At 40.0% G+C, this 24,629-nt stretch overlaps 2 protein-coding genes across 6 annotated transcripts in view; both read left to right on the top strand.

Annotated features, from left to right (window-relative positions):
• Positions 1-19,031, top strand: part of RC3H2 (ring finger and CCCH-type domains 2) — a 39,662-nt gene extending 20,631 nt beyond the window's left edge. For 3 of the 5 annotated variants that reach the window (XM_090021205.1, XM_090021207.1, XM_090021206.1), the window contains 13 exons: positions 1,029-1,141; positions 1,684-1,992; positions 3,092-3,306; positions 4,325-4,752; positions 5,214-5,384; positions 6,662-6,817; positions 8,792-9,005; positions 9,154-9,238; positions 9,737-9,818; positions 10,259-10,393; positions 11,105-11,212; positions 12,867-13,015; positions 13,629-19,031. In XM_090021205.1, the coding sequence (XP_089877331.1) occupies positions 1,029-1,141; positions 1,684-1,992; positions 3,092-3,306; positions 4,325-4,752; positions 5,214-5,384; positions 6,662-6,817; positions 8,792-9,005; positions 9,154-9,238; positions 9,737-9,818; positions 10,259-10,393; positions 11,105-11,212; positions 12,867-13,015; positions 13,629-13,827 (2,364 nt within the window). In that variant the 3' untranslated portion in view covers positions 13,828-19,031. The remainder of the gene's footprint in view (positions 1-1,028; positions 1,142-1,683; positions 1,993-3,091; positions 3,307-4,324; positions 4,753-5,213; positions 5,385-6,661; positions 6,818-8,791; positions 9,006-9,153; positions 9,239-9,736; positions 9,819-10,258; positions 10,394-11,104; positions 11,213-12,866; positions 13,016-13,628) is intronic. The other 2 variants (XM_090021208.1, XM_090021209.1) reach the window with 1 other exon arrangement.
• Positions 19,032-19,494: 463 nt separating this feature from the next.
• PDCL (phosducin like) lies at positions 19,495-24,282 on the top strand. Its single transcript, XM_090021210.1, has 4 exons — positions 19,495-19,634; positions 20,752-20,926; positions 21,790-21,971; positions 23,523-24,282. The coding sequence occupies exons 2-4, from the start codon at positions 20,758-20,760 to the stop codon at positions 24,072-24,074; spliced, it is 903 nt and encodes a 300-aa protein (XP_089877336.1). The 5' UTR covers positions 19,495-19,634; positions 20,752-20,757; the 3' UTR covers positions 24,075-24,282.
• The last annotated feature ends 347 nt before the right edge of the window (positions 24,283-24,629 follow it).

Consider the following 24,629-nt stretch of genomic DNA (forward strand, 5'->3'; position numbering starts at 1 on the left):
AATTTCCGAATGAAGGAAGAGAGGCATGCCTTTTGATGCAAAAATTGTTTGGAAGAACAATCACTCGCATGATCAGGGGGCAGCAGGGCAGGCCCTACGAGGCGAGGCGCCAGGACCTGAACCTGTTCAGCCTCCACAAGAGAAGGCTGAGGGGGGACCTGGTGGCCTGTTACAAACTAGTCAGAGGGGACCAGCAGGCACTGGGGAGTCCCTGTTCCCCTGAGCACTACCAGGAGTGACTAGAAATAACGGTCACAAGCTGGCAGAGGGTAGATTTGGGCTAGATATCAGGAGGCACTACTTCACGGTCAGGGTGGCTAGGATCTGGAGCCAACTTCCAAGAGAAGTGGTGCCGGTTCCTACCCTGGGGGTCTTTAAGAGGAGGCTGGATGAACACCTTGCTGGGGTTTGACCCCAGTACTCTTTCCTGCCATGGCAGACTTGATGATCCGCTCAGGTCCCTTCCAACCCTACTAACTATGAAACTGAATGGTAACGGAATTGTCTTTTTACCCTCTGGACCAGAGAGTTACAGTAAACAACTTACTATATAATGACCCTGTAGGAATTTTATCTTGATATCCTAAATTAAATAAGGCAAGTCTGTCCTAATTGCTGCCAAACTGTTAGAAGAGTGCATTAAAATAATTGGACACAAGTATGTTCCTCTAGAGTTTTCCTAGTATGTTCCTCTAGAGTTTTTGATTGTGAACACTGAAGTAGGAAAGGGTCTCATCTTGAACAGATCTTGTCTAAGAAAACAGTCACATATCTCAAATTTGGATGTGTGGTCATATGAGGCTGCAGTTACAGTGGTCATTGTGTTGAAGCCCTGACAGTCCTGAAAACATGCCAAGATCAATTTTGATGAAGGGGGTTTATTGCTTCTTTTGAAGACTTCCTCATTGAAAGAGGCAATAAAAAGGATAGACAGAAATGATAATTTGTATGTGTTTGTATTTGATTTTTTTCAAAAACCTACTTGTGTTGACCTGTATTAAGTGTGATTTTTTTTTTCTATTTTTAAGCCACAACCAAACAGCAAATATAAAACAAGTATGTGCCGAGATCTGCGACAGCAAGGGGGATGTCCACGAGGAACTAACTGTACATTCGCTCACTCTCAGGAAGAGCTTGAAAAGTAAGTGTGGAAAAGGTGCTGTTGTTTCAGCTAGATTAAAACCACTTCCATGAAATTTTGGAAGTCACTTCCTTTGTGAGTGAATTTTGAGAGATCCTTGAATTGCAAGGTACCTGGTTATGCAAATTAGAGCTTTTAAATTTAGCAGCATCTGTAAAGCAGTTGTTATCGTTACCCTTGCTCAATTCCTTTCACAGAAAAAGCAAAATGCTCCAACATAAGATTGGCTCTAGGCCTGGTACCTGCAAAAGATCCATCTCTGTATCCATTACAGATGTGCTACCAATTGGTTTTAACTGAGTGAGGAATAAAGGTCTGCCTGTTTTTACCAGCTACATAGTGGGCAACTTCATAAAACTGTTTTACACAGACCTACTACCAAATGTCCCATGGAGGAGCTGTTGGTCTTTCATGATAGTGATGTGTATATTGACTTTGCAGTTATTTCTCCCCATTTTAGCTTCAGCATGAGCAGTAGTTTCAAATGCTGAAATATTACCCTTGTTCATTATCTCTTCTTCAAACTGTCTTTGTCCATATAGGTATCGTTTAAGAAACAAAAAAATCAGTGCAACAGTGAGAACCTTCCCTCTTCTAAACAAAGTTGGCGTAAACAGCACTGTTTCAACCACAACAGGAAATGTAATCTCTGTCATAGGAAGCCCTGAAACAACAGGGAAGATGGTGCCAAGTACTAATGGGATTGCAAGTCTGGAAAGTGGTGTTCCCCAATTGATTCCCCGCTGTGCTGACACTTCCTTAAGATCTTTGGAGAATGTCAAGAAAGGGGGGAAATCTGGAGCCAATGGTCACAACGTCTCTGGATCCCCTACAGAATCATTATCTGAAAAGTATGTATTGCTGCAGGCTGAAATAACTGGCTCTGATATACTAATGGCAGCAGTTTTGCACTTTGCCAGTCACAACGTGCAGAAGATAACTGACAGGGTCTCAGTTATGTTTGTGGATCATGAGCAATGGATACTGAGCTGTGGTTCTGTTTTGCATTCTCCGCATGAACTGAGGAAAATTGTTTTCTTCTTTTCCCCTTTCTCCGTGACTAAAATAGTCAGTTTTTCACTAATGCACAAAATGCAGGCTGTACATTTCCAAAAATCTGCTACAGCTTGTGTGCAAACACAGTCAGCGATATTCCAAGGGGCACAACAGTGCCTACTGGAGGCCAGAGCTGTGCTGAGGAAGAAGGGCTTATTCAGGGAGCGGTATTAACTACGGGGAGGGAAAGAGAGGTGCATTGGAGATACTCACTTGTTGTATAATTGTGCAAGGTTTGCTATAGCAATGGCAATGTCATTTTGTTTTCAAAAAGGCTTTGGACCCAAGCTTCACATGCCAGTGTTGATGCTTTAAGTTTAGGGCATGTTTTAAATCAACTTGTGTATCATGTGTAAAATGGCAGTATCCATCCCTCCACATCCCTTCTGCTCACCTATGTTTCAGCCTCATATTTAATGTTCCATTGGGCTGTTCAGTTTAGGAAAAAAATAATTGCATACAGAATTTGACAATTCTTTATGATACAGTAGTGCATAATAGTTGTTGGATTTCCAAATATCAAAAATGTTTCTTTGGAGTCATGAAGGTTTTCCAGATATCTGACTTTAAAGCTGTTTGGACAGTTCTTCAAACAGCACTCAGCCTGCGGCCAACATTTCAGCACCTCTCTGTCATTACCAGAACATGCTTATAACTGTTTCTTTTCAGGGATGGTATCTGAGCTGTAAGTACATACCAAAAGGGTTAGATCAGCTTATGAGTGCATGATGTTACCTTGAGAAGAAAGTGTACTGGCTGTGAAAAATAATGAAATTCAATAAGAGTTTCATAGGAAACACCTTGTAATACTGGAGCATATTGCATTGTGACTTGCAGCTGACTGAGTGAAATAATGGGAGATGTATTTGATAATTCTTTTGCAATCTGTTTCAGTAAAATTGGCTCTCCACCCAAGACTCCTGTAAGCCAGGCAGCAGCTACCTCAGCTGGTCCTCCTAATATTGGAACAGAGATGAATTCTGTGCCTCCAAAATCCAGCCCATTTGTACCCAGAGTACCGGTCTATCCTCCACATTCTGATAATGTTCAGTATTTTCAAGATCCGCGTGCCCAGATGTCCTATGAAGTTCCACAGTACCCACAGACAGGTGAGTAACATAGAGCTGTTCTGTGGCCAATCCTTCACTTTTGCATGGATATGCTTGGACATGTGTTTAAACAGACTTCAGGCTGGAATGATTTGGGTTATTTTTGAAGTTCTCAGCTGAATCTGTTTTTTCTTAATGGGACAATATAATCCCTTTTACTGCTAAGAGTGGGTGGGCCAGTAGTCTGTTCTGGCATTGCAGTTCTTGTCTGTGCATGCCATGTGTTGTGGGAATTGTATGTCTCAACAGCTAAAACAGTTCAGATTTCATGGTCTCCCATTCCCTTCTGTCCCTTAGTACTCAGTTACCTTTAATCAGATTTGCTCTCTACAGTCTTGTTCAAGTCTGAAGTAATATCCCAAAGTGCAGAAAGAAGGCACCAAATTGTTGTAATTGTTTTTCCTATTGCCTGGGCAAATCACCTTCCTGGGTCAGGGTAGGTGAATACTTGAGTTCCTTCATATCCTTCTAATGGTACAGTACTAAATGTCCTTTAGGTATCCATTCAAACAGAGCCTAAGTACTAAGCTTTTCAGTTCCTTAGTAAGGAGAAAAACAGAATGTAATGGTAATGGGGCCAACAGAGTGAGCATCACTGCCTTAAACCTAAAATGTTTTTCTGTATTAACACATCTCAGTGTATGCTTTTAGGCTTCTTAAGGTATGTATCCAGCTAATATATATACATGTGGGTTCAGTATGGAGAGGGAGAGCAAAAGTACCACCTGTCCTGGTAAGGTTCTTAAAAATATCACAGCATGGAGGAATGTAGAGCTTGTCTGCCACCTACTTCTAGCTGGGTGAAAACACTGCCAAATTGTCAGCTCTGCTTCTGTAGACACTGTGTTCTTACGCATGCGCTGTACATCCACAGAATAGTGACAGGATTAAAATGGGTGTATAGAAACAAGACGCTTGGATCTGAAGCCAGATTTGAGTGCTACTTACATTTTTAGAATTGCTTAAAATTCTAGGTCATGTGAGACCACATTAAATATGCCTTTCTCCAATTTTCAAGGATACTACGCACCACCTCCAACAGTACCAGCTGGTGTGGCTCCCTGTGTTCCTCGCTTTGTGAGGTCCAATAACGTTCCAGAATCCTCCCTCCCACCTGCTTCCGTGCCATATGCCGATCATTACAGTACATTTCCCCCTCGAGATCGACTGAATTCTCCTTACCAACCTCCTCCTCCGCAGCCGTATGGACCAGTTCCTCCTGTCCCTTCTGGAATGTATGCCCCAGTGTATGACAGCAGGCGTATCTGGCGTCCACAGATGTACCCAAGAGATGATATTATTAGGAGCAATTCTTTACCTCCGATGGATGTGATGCACTCATCTGTCTATCAGACATCATTGCGTGAGAGATATAACTCTCTGGATGGGTATTACTCTGTGGCTTGCCAACCTCCAAATGAGCAAAGGACTGTGCCTTTACCAAGGGTAAGTGAGAGGGGAAAAGAAAAGGTTGTAAGTGTGGCGTTAAAATGCATGTCAGAAATCTAATAGCATAAGTATCCCAAAACTGTTTTCATGCCTTGGGTTTAACCCATGTTACTGACTTACTGCATAAAAGAACAGCTTCTCCTCTTGTCTCTACAAGTGTCTCAGGGATCATCAGTGGAAAATCACCAGGGAATGAGGGGAGAATGGAGTCCTGAATGTATCCCATAATCCACAGACCATAATTAAACCTGGAAATTGCACCCCCCACCCCCCCACACACTGAATGTTTATAACACCCTGCTCTAATTCTTGCCATTCCCCATTCTTGCCCTTATACCTATTTTTATGCCTTTTTACTTGTGCTGACAGCTAAGAGATCAGGAGAAACTCATATCTGCTGAACATTCATGCATTAATTCCTTCCTGCTGATTGAATTTTAATTTATTATTTGGTCTAGGAGCCTTGTGGTCACTTGAAGACCAGTTATGATGATCAGTTACGACGAAAGCCAGAGCAATGGGCACAATACCACGCACAGAAAACCCCTCTTGTATCCTCAACACTTCCTATGGCAGCAACATCTCCAACACCACCTTCTCCTCTCTTCAATGTGGACTTCAGCACAGAGGTGAGAAACCCAAGGAGTTTGTGGTACTTGTCCTTCCTAATTTAATAAACTAACTTGTTGCACTTAAGCAATAGGGATGTTCCATTCATCACCTTTAATTCTATTAGAATCGAGTTCCTTTTCCTGAAAATGAAGGGGCATATCTCCTGATGGAGGTATTAAGCTGATGCACTGAGAAATCAAAAAAAAGGAAACAACTGTTTTAAGTAGGGTAACATAAAGGTAATTTAGTAGTATTGAATTATGTTAACTTTTCATTCAGACTGTTGTATCATAGTCCAGAACCTAGTATAGAGCCTCACAGTGAACTTACATTTAGTTAGAATCACAAATCATCCAGCAGAAGGCTCACAAACGCCAATTTTGTAATTAAATGTGATAAGAGCTTCTTTCTTTTATGAACCTTCAGGTTTCTGTGTCAAGCATAATGCATGCATTTCTATTAAGAACCCTCCTGTTTTATAGTCTTATTCTTAATGCGTTAGAACATGATGCAGATTTAATCATGTCGCATATGTTGCCAGAGTCCCCAAAAATACGTATATTAAAATGAAAAGGTGCATAAGGCCCTGGTAAAATATTGTCTAGATACGTGATACAATTGTAGCAAAATGGGAAAGGGTTTAGGAAATAAATGTATAAGAATTTGTGATATAAAGACTAAAGTAATCTTGGAGTATTTCTTTTCTATACATGTAAGAAAATGCACAGAATCTAAAAGCAGCTTAAAGTATATAGTATTAAATGACTTTTTAAGCCTAGTCTTAATAAATACATGTTTTAAGGGGTAAGGATGGTCACAGATCTGGTTAGCCTTTATTCAAACAGGAGATTAAGAGTTTTATTTCTACCAAGCTTTGCTTTACATACTTTACCAAAGGAAAAAACTGGATTTTGCTCAAGCTCTATTTTGAAGATTTACTACAGCTACAACCACTGAAAACTACCCATTAATATAACGCCACTAGTTTCATCCGGTGCCTTTGGTAGGCAAAACTTACCCTGACAAAGTTTAGCCTTGTGCAAAAGCAGTACACAGCACTGGAGTACAATGTGGCTTAGAGTGGTTTACCCAGTTCGCAATGGAGATTTGGTGCAGCTGCACCAGTGGCTGGTCACTGATGGCTAAAACTGATGTAGACCCCTAGGGTAGGTAAGTCTTTAAACTACCTAAAGAGATTTGATTTAATTGTTAGTAGCAGAACCCCCAACCCTCTTTTTTCCTGTATGAACATTTCAAAGCTGAGTTCCCTCTGTTTTATTTTCCTTTTCCAAAGTTTTCAGAGAGTGTTACTGACTTGAGTGGTACTAAATTTGAAGAAGACCATCTTTCCCACTACTCACCCTGGTCCTGTGGCACTATTGGCTCCTGCATAAATGCTATCGATTCAGAGCCCAAGGATGTAATCGCCAATTCAAATACTGTGTTAATGGTATGGCTGTTTTGCAAGTTTCTTCTTTTTGATAGGACTTGCTGCAAGTGTTTTGTGTTTGATTGTCAGGTTTTTGTCAATCAAAAATGTTGACAAACTGAAATACTATGAATGGAGGTTAAATTAGTTCAACTTATTTTAAACTGTTTAGAATAGTTTCCCCCAGCTATGTATACAGACTCTCCTCTTAGTGAAATAAACATGCAGTGTTTTGAATAATTAATGCTTTTAGGCTTGAGAGAAATTATTTCTCTGGGAAATCAGTTTAAGTAAAGCTTTGTGTTGGCCACAACTTTTTCAATAGCTGATTTGAAAATTAATAAAGAATGTAGCAGTTTATAATGCAGTAAATCAGGACTCCTGTTCCTCAGACTTCTTTTATTAAAATGAAGGAATTGACAAGCATGATGCCATATAAATAAGATTTTATAAAATCTGACCGCACTCAGTGGTTTCTTCTTCTACCAGTAAACACACAATGCTTCCAATTTCAGAGGTATCTAAATAGTGTAATAGTGTCTGGATACTTTTGTATAGCAGACTTGCCAGAATAATGTGGGCAAGATATTCAATTTAGGGCAGACGTTTCCGCTGGATAAATAAGGTTCCTGATAGTTTTAAGCAAAATAGTCCATACTGCTGAAATAAACTCTTCTTTTTTTTTTTGGTGTTCAACTAGATCTATTGCTTGTTTATCCCTATTTTAGAGAATCTTTATTCTGAACTTCAGTAGAGAAGAAATGAAAAGGCTAAAACTTGTGCCACATTGCGTAGAACTAGGATATCCTGCATGAACGTTAATCTTGGCTGCAGTGCATACATAGGTCACTTACATAAAGCTAACATTTTATTCCATTACTGTCGTTTCCCAAAATGCAGGGCTGGGCCTGTTAAAATGTCATTGGGATGCACATATCCTCATAAAATAAACAACTTAAAATGTAGAGAAATGTAACTGAATGAAAATAAAATACAACCTTGTTTTATCTGACTGAAGCTGAGTACACAAAATTAACTGAGGCTTGAATAAACTGCGGAATAAAAACAAGTTGCCACATAGCGAGGGAGATGACCTTGTTTTTGATAAATAAGCTTTTCTCTGCATTTGTTTTCTGTTCTGGTATGATCCAGGGAGGTGGCTGCTAGCACATTCCCCACCACCAGGGTAACTGTGTCTCTGCCAGCTCCACCCTTCCTTCTTCCAGTTCTAGAACTGCTTGAAAGAATATTGGAGCATCATGCAGGGATGGCATTTTGAAGATATTCTACACAAGGGGCGCATTACATGAGCCGCCTACTGTGTAGTTGTTACTGCGCAGTCATTTAGTACTTGCATAACCAAGTACCAGTGTTACTGCACAGTAGCATCCCAGCACAGTTGCCTAGTGACGCTTACTGCTCAGTATCTTGTTACTGTTGTGTAGCAGTGTCAAGTCGCAGTTTGTGCCCAGTGAGGCTACTGCATAGTAGTAGCAAGCTAGTCCACAGTATGCGTCTTGTGTAGACGTGCCCAATGAGAGGAAATTATAGTTTTAAAATATATATCAATATCTATATACAGATACGGATGCGTGTGTGTGTGTGTGTGTGTGTGTGCACTGTATATACAGTGTGTATATCTATATAGATATAGATATCTGTGTATCTATATATAGATATAGGCGAATATCTATCTAGAGAGAGAGACAGACACAAATGTATAGATAGCAATATATATTTCAAAACTATAGTTTCCTTTCATATCCAAACCGTTTCCCCCATATGCCCTGCTTCACTATCAGTTGCTCTCTGATGGACAGTTAGCTACTGAAAATCCATTATGTAAGTTGCTATGTCTCTTCCCAGCTTGCTAGTTGTAGGAGCAGTCATGTTCAGCAGTGGTTATTTTGATAACCATGGCCTTCTGAATTAGCTGACAGATTGAATGGAAATTCAGTCCCTTGCATTCCTTTTCCCTCTCTCCTCAACATGTAGGATTTGGACAGTGGAGATGTTAAAAGGAGAGTGCATTTGTTTGAAACTCAAAGAAGGGCAAAAGAAGAAGATCCTATCATTCCCTTTAGCGATGGACCGATCATCTCCAAGTGGGGTGCAATCTCCAGATCATCTCGCACAGGTTATCACACAACAGACCCTATTCAAGCCACTGCTTCCCAAGGAAGTGCTACTAAGCCCATAAGTGTATCAGGTATAGTAAACGTTTGTTGTTACTACCACAGCAGCATTCGGATAATTTTTATGACCTGCTAATAACTGCACGTGCACAGAACTACAGTGTATGCATATTCTGTGATGAGAACTAGGAAGATGCTAAATTATACGTTAATTTGTTATAGATTATGTCCCATATGTCAATGCTGTTGATTCAAGATGGAGTTCTTATGGCTCAGATTCCACTTCATCAGCGCGCTATATAGAACGGTATGAACTTTGTTTGGCAATTTAGTTACTCTCAACATTCCAGGCATGTGGAAAAAATATCTGAGACTTAAATAGACACACTTATTTTTAAAAGTAGCAAATACTTTACATTCGTGGCCTTATGCTTCAGAAGAAAGAGGCTAAAAATGAGTTAGCCATTAAACCCTCATTAGTAGAAGTAACAAGCTGGAATGGCCTAATCAAAGGACTGGGAATCAGGCACTTTTGAGTTGTAATCTCAGCTGTGATATTAGCCCATCAGTGTCCTTAAGCCATTTCCATAACCTCTCTGTCTTTGTGTCCCTATACTTGCTTTCCTTAGAGGTGTGTTGCAAAGCATGACTAAGGGATGTTGGAAAAGAGTTAAGTATTATTTGATGCACACCGCTTTTAACCAAAAGAATAGGATGGTTAAAAAGCAAAGTCTGAGGTGTTAATGATGAAAGGAAATGTACATTTTGCTGCATGTGAGAATAATGCCTCCGTTTATGTTTTAAGGGATAGGTTCATAGTGACAGATTTATCTGGTCACAGAAAGCATTCCAGCACTGGAGATTTACTGAGTATTGAACTACAGCAGGTAAGACCATTTACACCATGCATAAAACTTTATTCAATATAAAGTCTTTCCTATGACTTGTATCTTACTGTGCTTTAGAAAATTAAATATTACAATTGCTAAGTGATTAATCAGAGAGGGTGAGCTAGGGCCTGGTCCTATATACCATACCAGGTGTAGGCTTAGTAACATGAGCAATCCTATTGATTTCAGTAGAGTCACTTCTGATAGAAAGCACTATGCCAGCTAAGTGCCTCTGCTGGCACCTAGCAAGAGTTCAGTCGCTGTGATCAGAGAAGAGAGAGTGCTTTTCCCCAGTGTGGAGCAGTATTTTGTGGGTGATGAGCATACTGAATTGCTTAGAGAGAGAACTGCTGTGTATGTGGGGAGGCTTGTTTAGCAGTCTGACAATACAAGATTTATATGTAGCTTGTACATGTAGTTTATGTTTTTCTCCACAGGCCAAAAGTAATTCATTGTTACTTCAGAGGGAGGCTAATGCGCTAGCCATGCAACAGAAGTGGAGTTCTCTAGATGAAGGCAGTCGCCTTACCTTAAATCTTTTAAGCAAGGAAATTGATTTGAGGAATGGTGAGGTAAAGAAAAGGGTGACTGGGATGAAACAGACAATTGAGGTTTTGGGGCATTTGCTTGGAAAAGTTAAAGTTTAATATATTTATAACCTGTTCTGTTCAAAGAATTTGTTGCATCTCCAAATGGTTACTTCTCTGAGAGTGAGTAGATGTATTTGTTATGCTGCCTCTTGTTAAACAGGAGCTTAATAATGGAGGAAATTAATAGGAATGAGTTCTGCTTTATTGTGCAATTGTAGATACATGGGGACGTAGATGCTCTTTCTATAGATAACTGGAATATATAGATAACCTGGACATGGAAGAGGGAAAGAGTCACCATCCATCAGTGCTCCAAACATTTACGCAGTGACAAGGAAGTGATTTGTGTAGGATCTGACCATACAGTCTCTGCACAATCTCTGCTCATTGCTCCAGTTGTGGGCGATATAAATTCAGTACCTCAACCAGTGAGCTCTGTAGATTACTTTCCAACATCCACATTCTTCTCTTCATTACATCACTCGGAATGTAAGTGGGATCCTCTCTATTTCCAAGGATACTGTTGGTATCCAAGTGGTTCTCCCATCTTCTCCTACCCCACCCTTCTCCCACATCTCAGGAATCTGGATTATAACAGTACCTGCCACCTTCACTTGAATTCTTGAGCCGTGTATACAGCAGGTGAACGTTGCTTTATTGTTTACATTGTGCACTTTTTAAATGTTTTGGCAGAGTGACTATACTGAAGACGGTGCAGATACAAAGCCAGATCGAGACATTGAATTAGAGCTTTCAGCCCTTGATACTGACGAACCTGATGGACAGGGTGAACAAATAGAGGTAATGTAAAAGAGCTACGTGTTTGAAACGGGCACAGGGTTCTTTCCACTAGTTGTTCGGCTATTTCTAGAAGCTTGACCTTGTAAAGTGAAGGACTTTTTAGTAAGAAATTGGTTTGGGTACCGTTTCATCAGAGAAATTTGTCCCCACCTTTCTACTGCTCTGGGATTATGAACATTCTCTAGTGGCAAAATTTCTTTTCTTTTCTTTTTGGTAGCTATTATGTATCAGAAATAATTGCATTTTCCCAATATGTAATCACTAGATAGACTTTAAATGTAGTAACATTTATATTAAAACAGGTCATTTAAAGGACATTTTTAATTGACTAGTTTCTAATGATAAAGACACTTGTCATTTCCCTCTGTATTATTCCTGTTGTCTCCACCTTCTCTTTTTCTTTCATAGTTGGCTTCTTGACACAAAGCTTTCTCCTTAAACATTTCCTTCACTTCTGAAAAGTCACACAGTGTTCCAGTGTTCTTGTTTCATACCACCCAAAAGGATTATAGTCTTTCTTTTAAGCAGTCATATGTTCTAAAGGAATAGCGATCCCTGTCACTAAGGAATTGGATAACACATGCTGTTTCTTCCAGTTTCCATGCCTTTGTTTTTGCTTTCACTTGTTATGTATGGTACTGAGTTCCTGTGAACTGTAATTACATTGAGTTTTATTGGCAAACCATGAGAGTGAAACTTATTTCCAGGAGGAAGAATGTAGAGGAAAGAATTATTTGAGGAAGAATGTAGATTTTACTACTTGTACTCTCAGCTTTGTGCTTTGTTTGCTTTCCCTCATGTTGAGAACAGCTCTTCATTTTTCACTAACTACCCATCCCATTTGCTACCCTAAAACCTATTTCTTTCTTTTGCCACTGACCTCCACATCATTACTGCCTTTTATCACCATTTTTCTTTAGTAATTGTTTTCCCCTTAGTTGTTCATCTGATTTGAGCTGTAAGGTTCTGATTCAGGGGACATTTTCTTAACATACAGAAATGCTTTGTGCCCACACAATACCCCATAAACACTAACATAGAAACCAGGTATAGTAATGTGTTTGGCCTGCCTGGGATAGCAGAATGTCATGAACTTCTAGGCAGTTTATCAGCACTGCTTCCAGATGCAAATGGTGATTTGTGGCAAGAAGAGAACTACAGGTAGTGGGCTAGTCTGAGCCACTCATTATTCTTTGCTAATTAGTTATGATTAGTGATCGTGCTCAGTATTTTCAGGAGAGGCTGCCAGGAAAATTTTCTCTGAGAGGAAAGAGTTCACTTCTGTGGAGTCAGCGTCCACGTTTTGGAATAGCCTGGGCTTGTTTAACTTCAAGGCTTGCTAAAAGACCTTGACTCTGAGCTTTTGAGGCCTGATGATGATGCATGCTAGGTGGGGAGGATGTCTGGGCAGAGCTCTTCTTTTTTGAATTGGGGTTCAGTTTTGTTGGGGATTAACTGTAAATGTAAATGGGATCATTTAAAAATGTTGTTAAAGGGTATCTAGTGTACACAATAGTCAATTCTTTTATATGAAATCAAAACAAATAAAAAAGTCTTGCAAAAAGAAGAGATCCAGAATCACTACATAAAATAAGTTGTTCTACCAAAGCAGGTAGTGACAGTATTGATGGAGAATTCTGCCATCTTTCCTTAGGAAATCCTGGACATACAGCTAGGTATCAGTTCACAAGAAGATCAGCTGCTCAATGGGACAACTGTAGAGAACGGTCATTCACTAAAGCAGCGCCAAAAGGAACCTTTGGAGCAGAAGAGACAAAGTTTAGGTGAAGACCTTGTGATTCTGTGAGTGTTAGAGAAACAGCAGCATCAGAATAGTTAATGACATGAGAATGTAAAGAGGAACCGCTTACTCTCTCTTGCCTTTTGAAACATCTGCATTATGTCCGCATGATAAAGTGGGAGGGAGTGTTAAAACAGAAAATAGAAAGGTTTGGTCCATCAGTTTGAAAACCACAGAAATTGTTACATTCTTTTTATGCACTTTAATGCATTCTGGCTATCTAAGGAAGCAGTCATAATTACCAAAACCAGTATTTTTCATGTGTTCCCAAAATACAGTAAAAGCAAACTTCTTTTTATACTTACCAGAGTTTAGAAAAACTAGTCTCAACAGGGTTAGCATTAAGCTTTAACTAGCATTCATTTTAGTACCAAGAACATTTAAAATACATTGCTGCAATGATCTATTCTAGACTATTTTAGCAGCTTAATTTGGCCTTTGAAAATGAAATGATCTACATGTCACTTTGTGAGGACATTCTTCCATAGTAACACATTCTGCTTCTGTCACTAGATGCCATTTATTTTCAGTGTTTACCACATTTAACACCCACAGTTTATTTACTACTGTTACTGCATGAAGTTGAATATTTGTATAACTTGTTTTTCCCCTCAGGGAGGAGCAGAAAGCAATCCTGCCCGTAACTTCTTGCTTCAGTCAGCCCATCACAGCATCTGTTAGCAGTGCAAGCTGCCTGCCCATCAGCACATCAGTCAGTGTTGGCAGCCTCATTTTGAAAACTGCTCACATTATGTCTGAGGATAAAAACAACTTTTTAAAGCCGGCTGTGAATGGCAAGATGGTTAACAGCTGAAACTCATTCATCTTTCCAGCTTGTGACCACGCCATGGAAGCATTTACACTAGCTTTTTATATATATATATAATATATATTATATAATGTATATTTTTTTTAAAAAAAATAATATTGGGGTCATCCATTTCCTGTGGACTCTTTGATACTTCAAGCCCCTCTCGCATTAGCATTCTGAAAAATAAACTTACTTTACTAGGATAAGGCGTTCACTTTCCACAAATGAATGGAATCTGGACATTGTTTTACTTAAGCTTAAAGCAGCTTTTTATGAGTTTGTAGCAATCTGGTGCAGTAACTGAGCCATTCTTGTTTAAAATGGCTTATGTAGAAAATTAACAACTCAGTTATTTAAACTAGCAGGATCCTACAGTGATACATCTAGTGAAAGTAAAACTAACTTATTTGTCTCTGTTTTGTTTTATGAAAGAGGAACTTGCATCTTGTTGCAGCTGCTTTTTCTTGAGGTGTGGAACTTTGCATGGAATATTGTTTCCTGCTTGAAGAGTGAGAAATAGGGATTTGTAATCTAGATTTTTATAGGGTTAACACACTTTAGCTTTGCACTACTGCATTATATGCAGGACTGTGATGCAGTGCTCTGTTGCAGCTTTTTATTTCTTATTGTTTGTGTTTTCTCATTTCCGCTTTTAGTAGTGTTGATATTTATACACAGGCTACTTGTCCAAGTAAAGATAAATATAAGTAAACCAAGTGCCTAAGTCCTTCAGCTAATGTACTAGGTATTGATTTCTCCAAATTATATGCAGAACTCTTTTTAACCATATTGACAGATTATGCACTAATTTGACAGTGTAGGTTTTGTTTAATTTTGTTTTGTTTTTTAAATGTAATCCTTCACCTGCTTTTACAGAATCCAGATGACATGGAAAAAGTATCAGGTGCTCTTGGCTTTCCTGTGAAAACCCTGTACGTAGTGTTTGCACTGACTAACAAGATGGTATTGCTATTTTTTTTTATTTAAACTAAATAGTGAGGTTTTAGAAACTCATTACATTGTCTTTTTAAATACTGTTAATCATAACTTTTTATTCAGGTTTAATTTTGCTTGTTCATTATCCATTTATTTTCAAAAGGCCTTGAAAATAAAATAGTATAGCATTATCTGACCTTCAGAAATACTGAAAAATACATGAATTTGTGCCCTGCTAAGATGTGACTGAAAATCCTATTATGTCAACTAATATAGGTATTCATAAACACAGACAACCTAGAGCTCTGGGCATAATTTCTTCTCTGACATTTAAAAATTCAGTCACCCTTTTAGAAATGAAAGCAAGACCCTCTCTCCTAGTGATTAATATCCTATTGTTTGTACTCGTCTATTTCTTTCTGACAAGTTTTACATTTTTTTATGTTTTTTATTAACTTCTGTGAAGTTGTTTACTCTGAAAATTGTACTGGAATATTTTAAGCCAAGCTGACTTTTCACCAGGTGTACTGTACGTAAGGGCTTTTCCTGCTAGCAAAATGCTTAAAGAGGATCATGTTACTGGTCGTCTGAGTTGTTATTTTACAAAAATCACAGATATGTGTCAGATAACATTTTGATAACTGTTTTGTGCACGTTTCTGGGGGGTGGGGGTTAGCATTTCCCTGAGGGTTGTTGATTAGACTACGTAAATATTGGTGTTAGATATCTCTCTTAATGAACATGTCCATGAAATAATTATGTTGTAAATATACCTGAAAACCCAAGGGTTAGTTTTGATATTCTGGTATCAGTATGGAAGATCTTACACATTTATTTAATACTAAATGTAAAGAGATGTTTGTAGAAATAATGGTGAAGTAGCCTTTTCTTAATTTCCTTAGGCTATTATTGTATCTTCCCGATAGCCAGTGCCACCTCAGCTCTACTGAGACTGATACTTTGTTTCACTTTGCAACTTGAGATGATTAGGCATGAGAATAAGACCATCTTTGTCACCTTAACTTATTTCCTGTTGATGTTGCAAATTAACATAGAATGTTAGACATGAATATGATTGTTGTATATTTTATATCAAAACCATTCTGTAAATATGAATTTTTATTACTTTTTAAACGCTTCCAAAATACTTTTATTTGCTGTATGTAATTCCAAAAAAAAAAAAAAAAGATATGCAAACCAGTATGTCTATTTCATGGATATTTAAACAGTGAGATCTTCCATGTTGAAGGTGATGTAATTTTTTTAAAAAGATTTTTAAATTTTAAATTGCTATTTTGTTACAAAAATAGAGAAACTATAAAGGTTTGAGAAGTCCTTATTCGCCCTCAGGGAAAGAGCCCTCTGTGCACCAGAACTCCACAGAACATCTTCAGCATGATCTGAGGGTGAATATATACTACATAAATTGATCTTGTGTATTTACCTTAACTTTTTAATTTTAAAATTGCAACTTTTAAAACTTGGTTGTGCTCTGCTGGAGGGGGATTGGGATAAGCTGCTTACACACATTTGTCTGTTTGTCCAGTAAAATTACATCAGTCTAACATATTCTTGCCAACCTTATTGGCATGTCTTAAGAACAACTATATTTATATAGGCTTGTCTGCAGCAGGAGGTCCCATGATACAGTAGCTTTCTAGAAAGACCACATACTTCATATGAAAAGAAGTCAGTTCTGGGCTGAGGCTAGTTTGTGTTGAATCTTTGATATCTGGAATGGCAGACAGAATTGTGTGGGGTTTTTAATAGCATGCCAACATTGTCATACAATTTTAACACTGCTTATGTGACCTTGCCATGAAACTGCCTTCCAGTGCCATGACCCAAAGAAGCTACGGTTGGGAATCTAGTTTTGGCTTTCCGTTTTTGGTAAAGTTTCATCCCTTGACCCCACACAAACTAGTATGTGTTTGTAGGTATTGTTGCAAATCAGGTGCCTTTGGGCAATGGAAGGGCTAATTTTCTGACATGAAAATAGTGACTAATCTTCATGTGTGGCCATAGCATCTCCCATTTATTTTTTTGGCCTAATTTATTATACTGTCAGAAAAAGGCCCATAGAAGACTGGGGAGAAGAGAGTGGCTTTTTTGCATTGCTCAGACAAGCATCTTTTTTTCCTGTAGAGGTACAGCAGGGATTTCACATGCCAGGGATACAGAAATTGTATCAATATCTAAGTTCAATTGTGTTGCCTCACAACCTGGATTCATTCCTTGTTTTGCCTAATTTTCCACATGGGTCTTAAATTAAAGATTAATGCTAGTGTCAATATGTCATGGTTGTGTGAGAAAGTAATAATCTGTACATTCTTAAGAAAATAGATTATAGCAGACTGATTGCTCTGCTGCTGAAATTTTGTTCCTGTAATCGGGTAACAAGGAATTTAATCTTAGTGTTCATGCAGATTTTGCATTTTAGAATGTATACTAGACCCTTCAAAGGAAAGGTTAGACTCTTTGCAAAGCAAACTGGCATTGGTTCTTGATAGGTTATATATAGTGGCACTAAAGTATGACACAGGATAAGGAAAGCAGTTGTACACAGCTGATTGTGTTAAATAAGCTCTCAGTTGCTCTTTATATAAATCTAATTCGAAAAATTTAGTGCTTTGTTAACAGACTTGAAGTTTTAATTTAATCTTATGCTCAAGAGCTGAATGCTGTTCTTGTGTGTTAGTGCACTGGGTTTAGTGAGGTACAAAATAAATAACACACAATGGTCAGAAAGAGCTGGGAAGGAATGTTTAAAAATCTTTTATCAAAACCCAGAACAGTCCAGTAGCGCCTGTTTTTCTTGTAAAAGTATAAATTGTTAAATTCTAACCACTGCTGTAAATAACCCTTATACACAGCAGCATCTTGATCATGTTTGTGAACAGATATTTTTCATCATTACAAATCTGTTACAAAATAAATAAAACATTCTATTTGGGAGCATAACCAAATGAGAAATTGATATACAGTACATAAAGTCCATTACTTATAGTTTAGTTTCAACCTTTTTGTTAGGAAATCTCTCTAATGTAGGGACCTCTTCTGCGAGCAGAGCACAATCCATGTGCTCTTGAAAGGACCCACTTTTTTCCAGTATAAATGGACAGCTGTCTCCTTGACGCTAGTGGTCACTGTGCATCTTTTTGCTGGCAAGGGAATGCACTGAGAACTTGTGACCCCCAGGTGTCAATGACAAAACTAAATAAAGCAAAAAAGATCAACATTCCCAATACTTGAGCGACAACTTTTTATTCAAGGAAGATTATCCCTGAAGCTCTTCATCAGCAATTCATGTTTAACAGAGTTTGAAATTATACAGAGCCTGGCTGCATTTATTACTGCCACAAAGCCAAGGTCATTTGCACATATCCCATCAATTTATCCAGAATAGGTCTCAGTTAATCCGAGGCATGAAAATGCATGCATTTTCTTAGCTGGGCAAACAAGTACATTATACTGTAGTTGTGATACAACACATGTGGCTTTTATTTGTACTGCACATACCCACTGTACAGCCACTCAGAAGTATTGTGGTTAGCTTGCAGCATCTGCTGTCTGCATTTATACTGTTTACTGCATATTCTTTTCCCTGGAAGTTAAAGAAAAATGTTATTTTTTTTCTTGTTGCATTGATTACATTTTATAAATTTGCTTAGCTGGAAAGTTTGGGAAAAGAGGCCTGTTTGTCAATTGTACAACCGATTGTGAAGCTCTAGTGTGAATATTTTTACGTCTGTATTAGACATTTTCTTTGCAAATCTATTGTTCGATTGAAATGTAAATGAAATAAACGATGGTGTACACCCATCATGTATAAAGCAGGCACCATCGCTACGATGGATTTAATGCTCATTTTTATGGCGCATTCTCAGCTTCTATTTAAAACTATAATTTAAAATCTGTAAAATGAAATGGGGATATATGGGGGGGAATAAATTCTATTCCGTTTCCTTCAGGTTTGAATTTCCAGATGGTAATGTTTCCCTTTGTGTGATAGGAATAGGATTCAGCGGGGAAGCTAGACCGCAGGGTCTGTAAGGGGGGTGGGAAAGGGGGAGGGGGGGCTTTGTGACGGTGCTGACTAGCAGAGTGAGTTGTGTGTGTTTGCTGTAGCACTGAAGTGAGGAGGTGTTAGCTTTGGCTGCTCACAAGTAGAGCATCATGGTTTTCAGTGTCGAGAGAAACTCAATGGCAGGAGTTTGCAGTACTTGACCTGTATTTGCATGCACAAAATAAAAACTATTTGTCCACCTGAAGCGTGTGTGCCTCTGCTTGACTACCTCGGACAGCACCGGGCCCAGCACAGGCCGTTCACTGCTCTCCACCCTAAAACTTGACCCTCTACACTCGCTCTTTGCTTTCTAGTAGGGGTTATAACGGAGGGAATGACAAACCAAGCGGAAAGCACCCTCCCCCAAATCCACAATGCCTGCACACTTGGAGTGTGCACGGTCCCTGCACACCTCTCAGCCCACCAGAACCAGGGGTCACACCGTGAAAGAGGCAGCTTAAAAACAGACACAAGAAAGTGGTTTTCCTTTTCCCCCCAGCCTGGCATAGTCCCCTTTCAACAACTCTTCCCCCTCTCCTCCTCTTCCTTGCGCCCTGGAGGCAAGGGACGGGCCCCAGCACGTGACAGCTTCCGCCTGGGCATGCGCGGCCCGATCCATGCCTGCGTGGGGGGGAGCCATCGCCTCCGCGTTGTAGGAAGTGGTAGCGCTCGCTGGCCTGTACCACTTCGCAAGGGGGGAGCTACTGTGCTCCCTTGCGCGCGCGGGGTGGCACCGTCCCCCTTCCCGCCGTGCTTTGCGGCACCAGTCGGCGTCGGGCGGGGCCGGAGGTGGTTCGGGCGCGCTGAGGTACCGGGGCGGCGGGGGGAGTCCGGGCCTGCTCCTCACCCCCGGGTCCTTCCGCAAGGCGGAGGGGTGGGGGGTCACCTCCAGCCCAGCCCCAGGACCCGCCCCAACGGCGTCCTTTGGGCCTAAAACACCTCCGCGGACGGAGGTGGCCCAGCGATCCCTTCCCTGAGGCCCAGCCTCAACGTTCCGCGCTGCAGCCCGAGCCCATTGCTCACTGCTCCTGTTACACATCTGAACGTGTTCAAGAGAGGCGTCCCATAAAATTAAAAAGCTGACTGACTTCATCTGCTTAGAAATAGCTTTTAATTTTTGTTTTTCTGGATGTGTCAGGTTTTCCCAGAGACGCGCAGCGTTTCTTTTCCATTCTGGACGCTGCATAGCCCAATTTTCCAGGTTTAGTCACTGATTTTTTTTAAAGCTGAGCCCAGGCCGAAATCAGCTCCCTGCCCTGGCTGGGATTGGAGACCATGCAATCGTTCTCCTTCTTTGCACGGCTGATTTTTTGGCAAGGAAACAAATCGCTATTTTCACATTTTTTTTTTTAGAGTAGTCTAAACTGTGAACTTGTTCACTGAATATGCATGTTTGGCTATCTCATAAAATGGGAATATTGCCATTCAGTTACTATTCGGATCAGAATCAGCCGTGGCTGTGAGGCTGATTGTTGCACAAACACTCAGAAAGCGAACAAAAAGAAAAACATGTAACATGTAACTGGACCAGTTCTAGAATCCGAGTCTGTTCTAGGGGGCCAAGGTGAAGTAAAGTAATAACCTTAATTTAAAAAAAAAAAAATGTTAGTTTTATGGTATACTTTATTCAGTACAGAAGCAGCTTCATTGTGAAGAACTTCTCAGTGTAGCCTGAAAACAAAAAGGTTGTTTTTTTAGGCAGGGGTAGGAGTTGGTTTATTAAACACACCTGAAAAGATGATAAGCAGATTCACAAAAAAAGGGGCCGTCTGTAGCATAACTTAGTTGCGGATGGTCCATGAGCTGCATTCATCTTTTTTCTTTGTGGGGAACATAGGGCCACTGTTGTAAGTTGAGGCTGTTTTGGGTACTGCTGTATGTGTTGGACAGAGAGAGGTGTTGATGTTGACGTATCCATCTTTTAGAGCACGATGACTACTTTGGATGACAAATTGCTGGGAGAGAAACTCCAGTATTACTACAGCAGTAGTGAGGGAGAGGATGAAGACAGCGAGAAAGAAGATAAAGACGAGAGCACCCTTCATGATCCTGTCAGTGGGGAAATGGAGCTAACTGGCGATGGCAGTGTCATTAACACAGGTATCACCACGTAAAGCTATAAACGTTGGTTTTATTTGCAGATGCATTGAGTTTGTCTAGATTTCCTTCTTTCCTCTTGTGCGTTAGTTACGGATTATTTATAGTTGTCATTTCATAGCAAGTGCTTTATTTTTCCCTTTGGTTTCCTGCCTGAAGACTCTTGGAGCTCCTGACAAACAACAGCTTTGTAAGCAAAGCCAGTTAGGTTCTGCCCAAGTGAGACAGGCATGATAGTTCGGGTATCTGTCAAATAGAGTAGTGTAAGCCAGCCACTTGGCATCAGAATGGCTGGCACCCTATATTTGGTTGCTTCTCTAGGACAGACTAAGTTTTATTCTCCTGTACATGTTCCCATCCATTACTGAAGGGCAGGAATCAGTATTTATAACTGGGACAGTTCTAGATAGAACCATAAATAGCAGTTTCCCCCAGGGCCCAGCAGCCACTTAGTAGCAAGATGTAATCCATCACTGACAATGTCTGCTTTGTTCAGGGGCATATGCGGCTTTAGTCAATTAGCCTTTTTCTGGCACTTCTGTACTTGGGAAGAGGAAACATTTCCATGCTAACCAAAGGAGGATACCTCTGAGCCTTGGTGGTAATGCTTCAAGGAGCGTGGGTATTAGTCTGTATAATGTATTTTTGAGATGGGTAAATTGTGTACAAAGTCTGTGTTATACCAGGAGGAAAACACCAAGAGTAGCTATATGATTTTCTTAGGGACATCAGGATGATCAGTTACTTTCGCCCATTCCTGTGCTTTGTTGCAGCATATCAGGCAGTATACAATAAACCTCCAACATGAGCTGTAATTTGGCTGTGATCTGTACAGTACATTGAAATGCTTTGCATTTTACCTTCAGGTCCAAAAGGCGTCATTAATGATTGGCGAAGATTCAAACAGCTAGAGACAGAACAACGAGAGGAGCAACGCCGAGAAGTGGAAAGACTTATAAAGAAGTTGTCCATGACCTGTAGATCTCATTTAGATGATGATGAGAATAAACAGAAACAGAGAGAGCTTCAGGAAAAACTCAATGGAAAGGTAACATGAGCCACACAGGAGTTAGGAGACAAATGGTTAGCCCTTTTATTTTTCCAACCGCTCGCCAAAATCATGAATTCATGCACCATCCTTGTGAGTTTGGTATGAATTATTGCCTTCTCTCAGACAGGAAAACTAAAGACAGAGGAAGATGAGATCTAAATCCCAGTTATTTAAAGTTTGTGCAGTATTTTAAGGCTGTTCATGTTCCTGTTAAGAACAAGTGACGTGTCCAGGAACACTGTTGGGGTGGGTCTGTGCCAGGTGCTGCCTGTTACTTCCTCAGCGACCATGCATGTATTGTATTAAATAATGGCAAACTTGAGAAACAGTGAAAAAGGCCATAGTGCAACTTTAGCTACTCTGGGCATGTCTACACGTTCACATTAATGTGCAGTAGTTATGCACATTTAGTTTAGTACTTCCTTAATGAAGTTTTAACTAAATGCACCATAAGTACAGCTACTGCACAGTTTTTCTGTGACAGATACTGCACAGTTGCCTAATCACACCGTGCAGTAGCTTATTAACACAGTTTTTGACCAGCATGCTACTGCAGTGTTATTACTACTATTCAGTTAGCATCTCATGTAGACACACCCTCTGTCTACAAACTAATTTTGTTGTAAAATTAATTAGTTCAGGAGTCCTAGTTGACTGAATTGTGCAATAAACGTATGTTAAAAAATTAACTTAATTCTCCACTGTTATGGACAGTTGAGGTGATCATCATTTAAATACAGTTTTGAGTGCCTATGAGTATAATTGAAATTCTAAAAATGGCACAGGCAGATGTTGTTGTAAGCCAGTGTAGCATGTTATATTAGTTAAAACTGGTCACAATCAGGGCCAAAAGTTAGTTTTACCTTAGGATTATAATGGGGTGGGAATTTTCTGAATTTTAGACAACTGTTGTTTCTTTGAATCAGTTCCCATTTGCTGATAGATATTTTCCACTTTCTGACTCTGCTGCATGATCAAATTAGCTATGTCAAATTGTGTTCCTACACCTAACATAATTGCAAACATTCCTAATGCAGCAAAGGCACAGGCATGGAAAGATGAGACCCATAAAACCCCCTTAATCCCAAATCCATAGGCAAACCAGGAAAATACATTTTTTGTCAAAGGTATTATACATCTGCTATAGAAAAAAACCATGAAAAGCTTCTAGAAGGAATTTGAAGGGATAATGAAAAAGACGGTAGAAAAACAAACCGGGTGTCTGACAGTCCCCAGGCACAGCACCCAAATGACTTGCCATTCAGAGGCTGCATTAGCAGCTTACCAGGAGCTTCCACTAATAGCCACAGCTAATGGAATAAAACAGGAACCTGTTGTAATCATTGGCCTCTACAGTCCCGATGTGAGAATGGACAGTAGAATAGCAGGGGGCTCTGGCCTCCATGGCCCACTCTCAGATGTTATTAAAGGTGAGTACTGCTGTAGGCCCACTAGCCACCCTGATTGACATGTTGATTAAATGTAATGTGTACAAGAGTGTGGATTCTTTCTGGCCTCTTTGTGACACTTTTTTTGTATGTCTTGTAGATGACTTTACAAGAGTATAACATGGTTCACGATGCTCAAGACGATGAGGAATTTTTACAGCAGTACAGGAAGCAGCGAATGGAGGAGATGAGGCAACAGTTGTACAGCGGGCAGCAGTTCAAGCAGGTGTTTGACATCACCACTGGGGAAGGGTTTTTGGACACTGTTGATAAGGAACACAAGAGCACGCTGGTCATGATCCATATTTATGAAGATGACATCCCTGGCTCTGAATCCCTCAATGGCTGCATGATCTGTCTTGCTGCTGAATACCCAATGGTCAAATTCTGCCGAGTAAAGAGTTCCCTCATTGGTGCTAGCACTCGCTTTACCAGCAGTGCTCTGCCTGCTCTGCTGATCTATAAGGGAGGCGAGCTAATTGGCAACTTTGTGCGAATCACTGACCAGCTTGGAGATGATTTTTTTGCTGTGGACCTGGAAGCTTTTCTGCAGGAATGTGGTCTGCTCCCAGAAAAGGATGTGGTGCTGCTGACCTCCATTCAGAACCCATCTGCCTGTTTCAGTGAGGACAGTGATCTGGAGATAGACTGAAATAAGCTTCCCAAAGGGCCAGTAAGCTAGGGCTGTATAGCTGGGTGTCCTTGTGCTGTAAGATGTTCATTCCTCCCTGCCTGTGTGTCTCCTTTTGCACTTTGGCTTTTTGCCCATTAGTATTTTGTTTAAACTCCTTTGTTAGCATAATGTAAAGAATCCTTAACATTTTCTTAAATTAATTCAATAAAGGGTGAACTAAAACCTGCCTTATACCTGGTAAAAATGCCATTGAGTCATGTGCACGTGAAGAGAAGTTTTTACACGTGATATCCTGATGTGCTCAGTGAGCTCCCGTTTGCATGGCCAGTCTTCTTGACCCTGCTGCTGGACATGTGCTTTGTTCTGTATAAATGTCCGGAAAGCCTATTGGTGCTGATACAAAGCCCAAGCTTGATAGGCTCTGGGAGATCAGCTTTACCCAGGGCTGAGACACTGCAAGATGATTCGAATGTTAATGACCAAGAAGCGTCCCTGGATTTACAAGGGATGCACATAAATAGACTACAAAGGAATCCTCTGCACTTGGAGCTCTCAGTGGCCTAGTAGAGGCTC

Source organism: Crocodylus siamensis, chromosome 11, assembly GCF_052110815.1.
Source record: "Crocodylus siamensis isolate JL-2025a chromosome 11, ASM5211081v1, whole genome shotgun sequence".
NCBI lineage: Eukaryota > Metazoa > Chordata > Crocodylia > Crocodylidae > Crocodylus > Crocodylus siamensis.